At 37.3% G+C, this 13,998-nt stretch overlaps 1 protein-coding gene across 1 annotated transcript; it reads left to right on the forward strand.

Moving 5' to 3' along the window:
• The first annotated feature begins 4,801 nt into the window (after positions 1-4,801).
• Positions 4,802-9,490, forward strand: LOC127800453 (lamin-like protein). Its single transcript, XM_052335070.1, has 2 exons — positions 4,802-5,062; positions 8,950-9,490. Exons 1-2 carry the CDS (start codon positions 4,870-4,872, stop codon positions 9,285-9,287), a joined length of 531 nt encoding a protein of 176 aa, XP_052191030.1. The 5' UTR covers positions 4,802-4,869; the 3' UTR covers positions 9,288-9,490.
• Positions 9,491-13,998: the final 4,508 nt, after the last annotated feature.

Here is a 13,998-nt window from a genome sequence, read left to right on the forward strand (position 1 = left end):
CTTTTGCCTGGTTACATTACTTCATTCAAGTAGTTGTGCACAGAATTCATTGCATCCTTCCCTGCTAATACTTTGAGAAAGAAGGATCCCACTTACCTTCTTAGTATTCGAAAAAGGTCTAATGAGACGTTGCAACAGTACATAGATCATTTTTAGAATGTGACCCTAGAAGTTTAAGATTTGCCAATCGGTGTGACAGTTTCAGCTTTTCTACAGGGAACTACCCTTTTGCCACTAAGGGAGTCTCTGACTCTTGATCAACTAGCAACATTGGCTGAATTGTTTGCTTGGGCTAATAGGTATGTGGTACAATTGGATATTTTGCGCACTTGGAATTCCTAACCAGGTGAGAGAGAAAGGAAAAGAGAGCAATGAATCAGTGTGGGGTCTAGGTGAAGTGATGTGAAGACCCTCAAATCTAATGATTTCGACCAGGCCAGGTTCCAAACATACACGCCTCCCCTTGTCGGGTTCCAAACATACACTCATCTCTCCAACTCTCATACAACCATCCTATCCTTTGTGGAGCACACCAGCCTAATTAGTTTTCCTTCACCTTCTGATAAGCCAAAGGGTAGGGATTTGCACTCTTTTTGTCAATTTCATCAGTGTTTGGGCCATTTAATAGAAGAGTGTTGTGCTTTGCATGACCAGATCAAGCAATTATTTAGATAAGGAAAATTGGATCAGTTTCTCTTAGATCAGCCTAGGCGAGCCCAAGATCAACAAGGAGGGTCATGCTTTAGCAACTTACAGCAACCGAATAGGCCTCCTAGAGCAAATCGTGGCTTGTGGAAGGGAGGACCTAATAGTGGTGGAAACCAACAATAGAGAACTCAACAACAACAATAGAGGAGACCCCAAGGGAGGGTGTAATGACCCGCTCCCACCTACAGGTGTCACCAGTGAATAATCGACCAGATTACTCACGCTACAAATCAACAACTAAAGAGTTGGACTATGTTTTAACAGGTAACGCGCTAGGTGAGCACTAGGCTTCGTCCTTCCCTTTCCTTTCCTTCCCTTCCCTTCACAGACAAGAAAATACAGCGGAACAGGACCTAAAACCCGAGTGAGCTTCACCTTTAGACAGCTCGCCTCACAGCAAGCCAAATGTGACCCAGGCACAAAACTAGCGCATCAAACATCCACTGAGTACTAGGGATTTATGGGAACATACCTTTTCAATCTTTACTTGATCTGAAACTTGGCTCCACCAACTAAAGCCATATGCTCCAAGCAATCTCACAATCATCTATCACATTATGATGATTACAACAACAAGATACATCTAACACTCGTCAACATTTACATTCAATCACATGAGTACATACATGAATATACCACATACAAACTCGGCCGACAACGCTAGTCGCCATATTAGCCTCCCAATACCATTCATGTTTGCATCTGGTCTTGTAACATCTACAACATGAGGTATCACCTCATGAGTCATAAAGACTCAGTAAGGGTACAATGCATGTAAAGATGGATATAAACATAATTATGTATGCTAAGTGCATGCAATTGAGGATAGGTCCTTTTATCCTTACAACCCACAGAGGTTTGAGGCATCAACCTACTCTTTCTCACAACACTAGTCCTCTATATTGCCATAGGTACACTAGGATTCATACCATGCAAGTGTTAACCATTACATGCAAATGCTACATAAGAAGGTTATAAACCATTTTTACTAACTTGCAAGGCCACCTCTGTAATGCCCCGTTCCTCTTGAAGCGTTTCTTACCCTGACATTTATTAATTAATAATTACTTTACCAATTCTACCTCATATATATATATATATATTTTCTTTCTCTTATTCTCCTCATTAGGGTAAGCATAGCTAATAGCGGAAACATGATATATCGTAACCTACTACTTAACAAGCTTTTAACATCAGAATCGTAGATTCATATTCATAATAAAATCATAACATCATTCTCAAACGTACTAGTGTTTAAACATAATCATGATCATCCCTTAATATTACATGTCGAAATATCATAATCAACATCATGGATAACATAGCAGGACATAAACATGACAGGTTATATGCATAACCGATACATTTACGCACTTCAACGAGTGCCATCACATGACAGTATAGCGCCTAACAGCGATTTATGACAGTATAGGTGGCAGTGAAATCTCACTTCAAGTGAACCTATTACAGTTGACGATTACCATGTACTATAATCCTTTTATCACTTAACATCTGGATTGAGCGAGAGTTACAGAGTAACAAAGTCACAAACTCAATAACTATGTGTCAGATCTCATTAATGTGACTAGATGACACCTTAGAAAACACATTTCCTGACTTTCAATCTGCCTTGCCCAAGGACTTTCATATCACATTAATAGTAGATCACATAGGACATTCACCCCATCAAATACCGATGAAGGCGACGAATCCTATTCCCAACACTTGTCTCCATATACTAGCAATACAGAACAACGTAGATGAATGTTCCCATATCTCAATTAGCAAATCTCGCACACCAATACACAAAACAACCGTGATGGTTCAAGTCTGGAATCAACACACCATTGCAACCTGATAACTCGATCATTATCCACCATGCCATGTGGTTAGTCATCGGTGTCACATTTAGTTGATCGTTCCCCAACGATCACCTATAGTTTTACTAGCAACATCTCATGTCATATGATGGGTGACACACCACCCTCCCATCAATATCCCTATACCAAATGAAGTAGTAATCCCTGTGCTAGTCTATACTTGATTAATCGGAGTTTCTATCCAAAAAATCTAAGAATTAGGAATAGTTTAAAAAGTTCTATTACCAAAGTCCTGTCACACATCTCAACACTTTGAGAATAAAATTCTCACACAGAAGATCTAGGGACTCATTTATATAATTAATTAGAGAAAATATGAATGAATAAAATCTTGTCTTTTATTAATTTATAAAAAATAAAATTAATACATTAAAATAAGACCGCTAAATGTCATCCAAATCTGGTATCAAGGAACACAACACTAACAAGTATGTGTAGATTGTCACTTACTCATGTCACATAAGAGGTGAAAATAGTTCGCGCCTAGTTCTATATTGGAATTTTGTTTTTTATTATTTCTCAAAAATCTCTAAAATATTACATACTCCATACTATTTCCCAAAATACTACTTAATTTACTTATATTTGACTCAAGTATGAATATTGGTTTATTTAAGAATGTAAATCGATTTATTACTTTTCCAAAAAAGACAACTGATTTCAATTAGTCATTTTGTGTTCACATAGTGTTTGCTAATCAAGATATAGAAAATATTTTAGATTTTTGTCATTTTTGAAAAAGAAGTCACGTGACTTCTTATTTAAGTTTTTTTATATATGCTTATCTCTCCCCCTCCAAGATAAACATATTTTAATCCTCACAGATAAGAAAAAATAATACTTATGTCTTTCAATGTAATTCAAAAAATTTAACAAATAATCTAATAAAATTTTTGAAATGCTTTCAAGTCTTATTTTGATTATTCCATATTTTGTTCTGAAAAGCATTATAACCTTATTTTACTCATTTTAACAAACGCTACCCTAGAAGATTGCTAATATTTTAAGAAATATTGTGGGATAGTAGTTGGATCGTCCAGACCCAATCTCAGCCCCCTCCTTAGGCCCAATCTTAGCCCTCTCCTCGGGCCCAATTTGGTCTTTCTTCTGGACCCAATCTTGGCCCAGCGCCAACCTGCCACAACATCATTGCAATCTCACTGGATATTCGCACGGCTATCTCAGACCCTATCCTCATTAATGGCGGATCTCATCCTCATTAATAAGGGTCCCGTCGCCACCATGCCACAGCCTGGGAACTTCCACCGGCGCCAAATAGTCAGTCCCATCACCGGCAAACGCACGATGCATGCATGCAGGAGGACAACTCATTCTTCTATATATCAACCATCTCTTTTTAGAGTCAATGTATGTTCTGATCTTTGACCTATTGATACACTGCATATCTTTATTCTCTTACTCACTCAACCGTCGGAGTGCTTGTAGGTGCCAGTCGCCCCTTGGACGGACCCGTCGCCAGAGCCCGCGCCCTACCTCCGATCGTCTTCTTTTGATCAAGAAGGAACAATAGTATTTTAGATTTTTTTTTTTTAAAAAATAATAGGGTGGGGTTATCCTTCAAGAAATGCATTTTATTTTTTTATTTTTTTTGACAATGTGCATTAATTTTAGTTTTAAGAAAAATTTAATGGTGGATGATAAATACACGCACTATTTTATTAATTAATAAAATTATTATAAAATCAAAAAATATATATCTTATCTAAAACTAAGATATATTTATTAAAGTTTAACTATTATCCTAAAATAATATTATTTGTGTAAAAAGCTTATTTTTATGAAAAACTTTGAACGCGAGATTTTACTTAATTTAATAGCGGTAGTATACTTTTTCATCAGTTTTTATAAAATATTAAAAAATGAGTGGCTTATTCGTAATAAGAGTCTAAAATTAGGCGAATCTTCGGTGGCCTTCCTAATTCGAAGATATGCTATGCTAAAAAGGGTTTTACGCGTCAGTCGTGACATTAAAACGTGACTGCAATGATGAGGACAAGATGACACGTGTACAGTGCCGATAAGGCAACAGCAAACCATCGTCCGTTCTTGAGCAATCAGGCGCTTGAGAGGCTGTTACTGCTAACATGCGCCTCCTGGCAATGGCGCCAATTCTCCAATTGCCAAAAATGCCCTTTCGAAGATATATATAGATATATATGTGTATATAATGCCCCTTTTTCCTAAAAAAAAAAATGCCCTTTTCTCGAGGTTGATTCGGCGTTCTAAAATCCTTGCTTCCAAACGCGACGCGAGAGGGAGGATGGAGCGGTTGGTTGAAGGTCGTGCTATGTGGCGGAAGACGGCGTTCCTGGTGGCGGCCGCGGCGATGCTAACTTGCGCAGTTTGTCATCCACCGAAGCTTCACAGGGTCGGAGGAGCGGCGGGTTGGACGAGGGACGTCAACTACACTCAATGGGAGGCTCACGATCAGTTTTACGTCGGCGATTGGCTCTGTAAAATCTCTATCAATATTTCCCATTTACAGTTACATACATAAGTTTGTCGCAAATGTCTGTCTGTATATATAGACTGTACTATTGCCCTGCTTCTGTTGGTCTGAGTTTTACGATCGGTTTATTATCTAGTGATGTTGTAGACATTCTAGAAATTAGATGAATAAACATTTGTGCTAGGGTTCCGTACTCCAATAATATTTTTGGGATTAAGAATGTGGAATAATAAGAGAAATTCTATTTGCAGCCGTATTTTTGCTTTTTACAGCCCACGTCCTGCCAAATTTTATAATAATTTTAAAATTTCTATTTTATCCCTCTCATAGCCCACAACCCACTTTCTTCTCCGACCACCCCTGATGGCCAACCTCTGTCTCGCCTCTCTTTCTCTCCCACACACACATACACATACATATATATATATACACACATGCGATTGTCATGGCCTGATCGACCCCCACACACACTCTCTCTTTATATATATATATATATATATATGCGAAGGTATATACACACACACGAAAAGCATGACCGTGCTTTCGTGTGTGTATATGCCTTCGCATATAAAGAGAGAGAAAGAAAGAGTGTGTGTGTGGGTCGGCTGCCATGGCCGACCCAGCAGCCGCATATGTGTGTATATGTGTGTTTTGTGTGCGTATGTGTGTGTGCAAGAGAGAAAGAGAGAGGCGAGGTGGAGGCTGGCGGTCGGGGGTGGTCAGAGAAGAAAGTGGGTTATGGGCTGTGGGAGAGGTAAAATAGAAATTTTAAAATTATTGTGGAATTTGGCAAGGTGTGAGCTATGAAAAGCAAAAATACAAGCTGTGAATAGAATTTCCAAATCAATAATCATCGGACTTCTTGTTTTTCAAGATTTTCGGAAATACACAATCTCCCTATGCGTCATATGTATTAGTTGTGATATTTGGTGATAAACTATCTCCTTATTGGTTGGATAAAAAATACGTCAAATTAAATAATTATAATAGAATAAATTTTTTTTTTCTTTTTTGTAAATCTAGTATGAATTAAATCAAGTAGATATAGAGTAATCTAAAATATGAACAGCAATCACTTAATCATAAGGATATCAAAATTTTTATGTGAAAAAATCTCCTATATAAGGAGTTAAAACCATGGAACTAGAATCCACCAAAAACTTTCATTATCAAATAAATAATGGGTACAATTAATCTTCTCTCAATAATAGCACATCAAAACTTTAAGAACTCAATAATTCTTGACATACTAAATACGCAACAAAACAATCAACCCAATCACAATTCTCTCAAGAATAAAATTTCTTTAAATACTATTCAAAAATAACAAGGAAAGATCTCACCAGAAAAATTTTACTGTTCAAATAAGATTCCTCCCTTAAACTTAACTTTAGGATCTTGATCTTAATCGTTGAATTTGAAAAATAATGAGTTGCGAAGTTGTTGCCAAAAATCATGGTCGGACTAGGGGATGCAGAGATATCAAGGGTTAAGTGAGTACCACGCAAACTGCCCAGATCTTTCTGCCTACTCTCTGTTTTTCTCTTTCTTCTGCCTATCTTTCTGTTTTTCTTCCTTTGGCGTACTGCCCATCCTGCAATTCCAGTGTCTCCTTACATATAAGCAGCGTCCTTCTAGTTGCTTCTCCAATTGCTGCTCCAAGGTCTCCAGTGGCTGCCTCTGAATTTCTGGACAAAATGCATCCTGCAACTTTTGAATTTTGATCCACCACACATGTGGCGGATGCCCAACAGTTCTTCCATTTCTGTATTTAGGCATTATGTCTCTTTGCTTTTATGTATATATGCTCAAATATGCCCATATCACTAACTCGTAATCCTCTTTCTATCAACTCAGATTTAAATTTTGGCATCCTTTTATATCAATATATATTGCTCTATTAAGGATATTGAGTAATTATGCTAGAAAACATGCAGAGGTAACGTTAATAACAATATGGTTAATTGTAATTTTTTGGTTTCTCTTTATTTGTTTTTAATGCATTTGGCATAGGGTAAATTTAGTGTTTTTTTTTTCCTTTTGCCAGAAATAACATTAAGACCATAGCCAAAGAAAAAAAGTACATGGCAACCTAGGCTGGCTACTTAGCAAAAGAGGTCAAAACCACAGAAGAAACTGAAGCACTGACGATAAAGAGCAAGCAATGATTGTGTGCATCTAGGGTGGACAAAGGGCAAAGGGGCTAAGTAAATTAATTTTTGCCTCTTCAGGGGGGGGGGGGTGTTGGGTTAGCTAGCCTATAAGAGCACAAAAATATCATATAGAGGAAGATATGCTAGGCAAGCCACTAAATACAAAAAAATACAATTAGAATAAGATGTGATTTCTCTGAGGTTGTGTTTTTAAATGGTCATTTATATCAAATTCATTGTCTAGATACAAACACTTCTATTGAATTCATGATGGATTTAGATCTGAAAAATAGAAAATTTTGAAATTACACCCATATAGGTGTTATTTTAAATGATAGAATTTGAAATGCCATATGAAATTGTAGATTTCAAATGACATCATTTGAAATTCCTCTATCAAAATGGGACTTAATTAATTTAATTCCTTGAGTTGTAAAAAAGTTCATTGAAGTGACTTATCATTACAAGAAATACTAATTTTACATAAACCTATTTAAGATTTACCATAATATTCACTTTCCATTAAATTTACTGTTAACTTTACAGATATCTATTTATGTAAATAATTTTTAACTCAACAAAGAATTGCCTAAAGTATATATTTTCATGTGGAAATTTGTGCAAAAATAGTCAATGCATCCCGGGGGTAGATAAACATGTTCCGTAGTTGCAAGTTTAAAAACAAATCATTTGAGGTGTTTTAATTATTTAAACACCCTCCCTCAATGTTGAATTTTTGATGCCTGAAAAGCCTTTAAAATGATTTTATTATTATTATTTTTTTGGCCTGTAAATCTGCCAAACTCCTTTTGCTATGTTTAGGAAGTATATTGACTATTTTTAGGTAACTATCCACTAAAATCTAGACCTTAGATAGGTATTTGTTAAGTTAGAAATTATTTGGGTAAATTTCTCTAAGATTAGTAGTAAGTGTTAACGGAAAGTGAATATCATGTCAAATCTCCAGTTAAGTGTTCTTATTTTTTATATAAAACATTTTACATATATATATAATTCTTAAGTACTAGATAAGATGTAATGAAAAATATAATTTGTTATGAAAAATTATCAAGTATAAATAATTATGTCATTTTTTATTTGACTTCTGATCAAAATAATTCATGATATTTGTCCGACTTAAAAGGTCCAAAATGATAGTGTGATTGGACAAAATGTCTAATATGCCCTTAGGTTAGTAGACTAAAAATTCTGCCAGCATGTAAGACAAAAAAAAAAACATTGTTCTTCATATAGAGAGTAAAAACAAAGACAAAGGTTGCAAGGAAGAAGCGGCGGTGGCCAAGTGAACCAGACCGATGGACGACGGAAGGCAAGGGGTGGATGGCAGAGAGTTTCCCTTATCCTCCTTTTGATGTGTGCGGTTTTAGATTTTGTTTAGGGTTGGTATGCTTAACTTTCGGTTACATTTTGTGTGTTGGTTTGGAGGCTTGTTAGGCATTTTTTTTTTGTTGCGGGGGCGCCCAAGTATGTCTTGTTCTCAGGCTTTTGTTGGGCCCAAGTGTTTATGCTGTTGGTTTTTTCTTTGATTTGTGTCTGCTCTTGCTTGTATTTCAGCCATTATGATGGGGTTCTGAGAGAAATCTCGATGCATTTGCCTTTTATGGGTTCAAGATCACAAGAGTCTTTGTTAATCCATCTCATTTTCCTATTTTTAACTTTGAAGTTTGAACCCTCTGCTGGCTGTTCTGACTGACAGTTTTTGGTCTTACTCTTGAAGATTTTGTCTTCGACAAGCGCTACTTCAATGTGCTGGAGGTAAACAAGACCAACTACGAGCAGTGCAATGACCAAAACTTCATTACCAACATTACAAGGGGCGGGAGGGACGTGTTTAACCTCACTCAAGCAAAGCCTTACTACTTCCTCAGCAGCGGAGGCTACTGCTTTAATGGCATGAAACTGGCTATCAATGTCCAAAATTACATTTCTCCTCCAGCCCCTGCTCCAGCCAAAAATGGTGGTGGTTATTCACACACAGGCTGCTGCCAGAGCCAGATAATAATCCTTTTCTTTGTGCTTCAAATCACTCTTCTCGCATTATGGGCCTCTTTTTGAGATACACTAAAGTAAACTCTATTAATAATTTGGTAGCTGCATATGACATACAAGTCCATTAAAGTTGAAATTCCTTTCCTTTCTCACAGTGGTTTGAATCAGAATCAGCAGAGATGTGACTCTTCTCAGTTAATTTATTATCTGATGGATCTTGATGTTGAGTTAGAAGATGCTCTAGCTTATTGCTTTCTTATTAATTAATGGATCCCAAGTTTTTTCAGCTTTTGGATTGAAATGGAGCATCACTCTATTTTCTAAGATGATATGATCTTAGATCTTAAATACACACACACACACACTCAAAACTAAAATGATTAGAAAAACGCAATTCTAATTTATCATATGAACATATGTATCAAACAAAAAAGCAAAAACAATATTTTTACTCCGAACTCAGTACAAAAAAGATATAATTATTGTAGTTTACTAAGACTTAAATATGTTGTTTTTGTGATTAATTCTCTCATAAAATAATTATATAAGAATATCCATTTTTATAGTACTTTTGTCAAGCCAAAATTTCAAAATTCAAATTATACGATCGGACCAGACTATAATTGTCTTCTTATAATTAGGATTTTTTTTTTTTTTCTGTAAGCAAAAGTATTAATAGAAAACTGAGAAAGACTCCACAAAACCACACCGATGCATTCCCCAGATACAAAGAAAACACAGAAACACAAAGAAACCAACTCCTCAAAACATGAGAAAGGAAATAGATAAAACTGTCAAAAGCAAACTAAGTCACCCCCAAAGATCACAGGGAATCAGTGATAATCGGACCCACTGCATCCATCTTCTTCTTGGCCTTCGTCGTGGCAAGCTTCTTCTTCAGCTCACGCGTCAACTGCGACTTAAACTTCACTAGAACATAATCAGACGTCGAACTCTTCGATTCACCAGTGGAAGTGTCCATGCCCACGAATACAAGTTGGCTTCCTCATATCCATATAAACCATATCCTGATTATGCATCAAACCCAAGGCATCTGGAAGACCCAAATCCCTAGAGTTAAAGGATATTCATATCCACTTCTGAAAGGGAACAAAATGATTCGCCAACGCATCCCCCATTGCCTTTGGAGAATTACGGGTATTCATTGAAGCGTGTCTGCCTCGCTATCTCTTGCAACGAAATAGGCACACGAGTGGGAGATCGGCTGAAATATATTTACTTAATATGTAAAAGTTATAAATTATTAACATCATCCAAAATATAGTAACCTTAAAATTCCCATTCATTGTTATAAAAAACAAGTTAAAGGTCTTAAAACTTTACAACCTTGTTATTGTCAATTTCTTTTTTTTTTCAATTCTACTCAAATGCCAAAAATCTTTAACCAACACCAACTTTGTAGTTTGTGCGTTTTGAGTTTTTAAAAGCTTTAAATTTAAAAGTCATTACAAAGTTAATTTCAAGTTTATAAAAAATTTTATGAAACATAAAGTTAGTATATTTTAATATATATTTAAATCTTAAATAACATGACAAAAAGAAATTTACAAATGTAAAAACACACACATTATTTAAAAACATGCTCCAAATAAATTTATAAAGAAGTCATAAATAAATTTATTCACATTAAATTAACTTAAAAATCAAGTTGAGGCTTATTTATTTAACTAAATAAACAAAATTAAAGGAGTCATAATCAAACCAAATTTGAGGCTACTCTAGAATGTCACTCTTCACTGAAAGCCTCCAAGCAAGGGAAAATGCTAGGAAAATTCTATTCGTAGCCATACTTTTTACTCTTTGTAATCACTTCTGAATATACCTAAAGGAAAATTCTATTCGTAGTCATATTTTTTGCTTTTCACAGCAATAGGTAATGAAAAATTTACAATTACTCTTCACAATCACTTTTATTACTCCTTACAACCATTTATATGCCAAAACTACCTACCCTCGCCCACATATCCATCATGCATAGCCACAGCCCATACCTTGCACACACACCTTCTACATTATTGTCGTCGCCTTCTCTTGCTCTGTCGTTGAAGTCGCCTCATTGTCTCGTCGGAGTTTCTAGGTAATGGATTTTAAAATTGAGCAACATCGGGGTTCGGGGGCGTCAAAGGCATGCAAACACCGACGTTCAATGCCTCCAAACCCTAGCGGTCGAAGGCGGCCCTAGGTTGCAGCGACTGCCTCTAAACCCCAGTGTTGTTTTCTCTTCGTCTCTCTTAGTATATGTTTTAGGTAATTTTTGGTTGTGTTGTGTTCTCCTTATGTTGATTGCGGTTTGAAGATATGAATTTGTGTTGTATTGATTACAGTTTGAAGATTTGAATTTGTAAGTAGTGTTAGTGTTGTGTTGTTTGCGATTTGAAGATCTCAATTGAACTAGTGTTAGTGTTAGTTGTTATCTCACGGACGTTCTGTTGAACATGTTGCACCAAGAGAAAAAGAAAAACTAAAGGAGGCTACATTCATTGTAAGTTTTGCAGGAGCTAGCTGAATTAAAGGTGAGAGAGTAGTTTTGAAAATTATTGTTTCTTTTCTTTTTGCATGAATATAAGTTTGCTGTTTATTATAGATTGATACTGAAAGATTATGAGCAATTTAATTAGTTTTTTTAATTGTCATGTGTTAATTGTATAGCCCCATTTATTTTACTATGTAGATATGGTGCTTACTTGAGGAGGTGGCATACCTTCATCTCGACAGCATTCGATAACTTCCACAAGGAGGCGAATGGTCGAGGCTCATACTAATATGCTTGATGCATCCATTCTAGAACCAGTGACACATGTTCTTAAGCAACCACTTGTACCTTTGGCTCACCATTGGCACAACCTTGTGAGCAACCCTCCACTAGTGGTCCCGAGTAGTCATTATAAAATAATTTTTCTGAACCATTTCCTAGAGGACTAAGGATGTATGCATTTTGAAGAGTTTTAAAAATCATGTTGCTGTTAGCATATGGAATGAAAAAGTAAATTTAATTAATAAATGGATTATGAAAAGATTTTACAATAATAGAAGTTATTATAAATTTATTAATTTTTTTTTTTTTAATAGGGGAGAGGTTCATTGAAATGTAAAAGTCATGGCCAAAAAATTCCTGAGTGCCCATTGACTAATCAGCAGCGTATCCATGACGTAGTTGTAGGGGCTCATTTGACGCCATTGATGGAATGCACCTATCGTTTAGCAAATCCTGCAATTGTGTCGGCGTTTTCAAAGATGTGGTAACTAGAGACTAACATATTTCATTTACTCTTTGGTAAGATGACAATAACATTGGATGATATTGCAGTTGTTTCTTCTTAACCGAAATAAAATGATCGAAGGTAGGGCGCGGGCTTCGATGACGGGTCCATTCGAGGGGAGGCTAGCACTTGCAAGCACTCCGACGACCAAGTGAGTAAGAGAGTAAGGAGAGACAGTGTATCAGTAGGTCAGAGATCAAAATATACCTTGGCTCTAAAGGGAGTTGGTTGATATAGGAGGAGGAGATGTCCTCTTACATGCATGCATTGTGCTTTTGCAGGTGATGAAACTGACTATCCGGCCCCGGTGGAGGCTCCCAAGTGGTAGGATGGTGGAGACAGGACCCTCATTAATATGGGTGGGATCTGCCATTAATGAGGGCAGGATCTAAGGTGGTTGGACGAATACCCAGTGGAATTACAATGATGATGTGGCAGGCTAGCGCTGGGCCAAGATTGGGCCTAAGCAGAGGGCCGAGATTGGGCCCGGACAATCCACAGCCCCCTAGGTCGGATCCTCGAGTAACAAGCGTTCGAGTTGAAAAAGGGGGGCTTAAGCAGTTTTTGTTGTATGTGCTAATTTTGGAGGGTTGGATTAGGTGGGACCGAGGCGGTCAGTTGAGCTGATTTTGCCTTTCCTGGGATGGCGATTCTGGAGTCATTTCAAGGTCAGCCCGAGACGAGTAAGCAGAGTAGTTATTCTCTACGAGTCGACCCGTGCCACGTGTGGCTTTGGGATTCGAAGACGCTTTTTCAAGAAGGGGATCTCATACTATCGAGACACGTTTAGGGCATGGTTGAGCTCTTGCTCGTGCATGCTAGTTTTGGAGGGTTGAATTAGGTGGGACCGAGGTGGTCGGTTGAGCTGATTTTGCCTTTGCTGGGATGGCGATTCTAGAGTCATTTCGAGGTCGGCCTGAGACGAGTAAGCAAAACAGTTATTCTCTACGCGTCGTGCATGGCTTCAAGATTTGAAGGCATTTTTTCGAGAAGGGGATCTCGTACTACCGAGACGCGTTCGAGGCATGATCGAGCTCTTACTCGTGCATGCTATCTAAGCTTGAGAAGGAAAGGTCACGCTCGGCCTGGTGAGGCTTTGGGTATGTTTCTGGGGTTCTGGCTATAGTTGGACTTTGACTCTTTACAAGGTGGGGATTAACTCCGGCAGTGGGGGAACTCCTTTGGTGTGTACACCATGCAGGACTTTGGGATATGGAGCGCTACACCCGAAAATGTGTACCGTCGTAGGTGTGGACGACGACTTTTGATTCCCTTGAGAAACTTGAATGCGCAATAGGTGCGTGACAAATGGAGGGCTCTTAATGTTCTGCTAGACGTCTAATGGCATTTTGCTTTCTTTCGGTCGTGACGTGTGAAACAGTATAAAATATGCGTCCCCTTACCTCTGGGTTTTCCATCATTTCTTTCTCAAAGGCGCACTATTTTCCAAATCTGTCTTCCTGTGCGCTCCTCACAAGTAGCAGTACTTTGTTGTT

The sequence above is a fragment of the Diospyros lotus genome, chromosome 4 (assembly GCF_014633365.1).
Source record: "Diospyros lotus cultivar Yz01 chromosome 4, ASM1463336v1, whole genome shotgun sequence".
Lineage (NCBI taxonomy): Eukaryota > Viridiplantae > Streptophyta > Magnoliopsida > Ericales > Ebenaceae > Diospyros > Diospyros lotus.

Bases quoted from the DNA above. Each gene is read 5' to 3' on its own strand.
- LOC127800453 (XM_052335070.1), top strand. From the start codon at position 4,870: ATGGAGCGGTTGGTTGAAGGTCGTGCTATGTGGCGGAAGACGGCGTTC. The intron at 5,063-8,949 runs GTAAAATCTCTA...TTACTCTTGAAG, and splicing joins TTACGTCGGCGATTGGCTCT to ATTTTGTCTTCGACAAGCGC.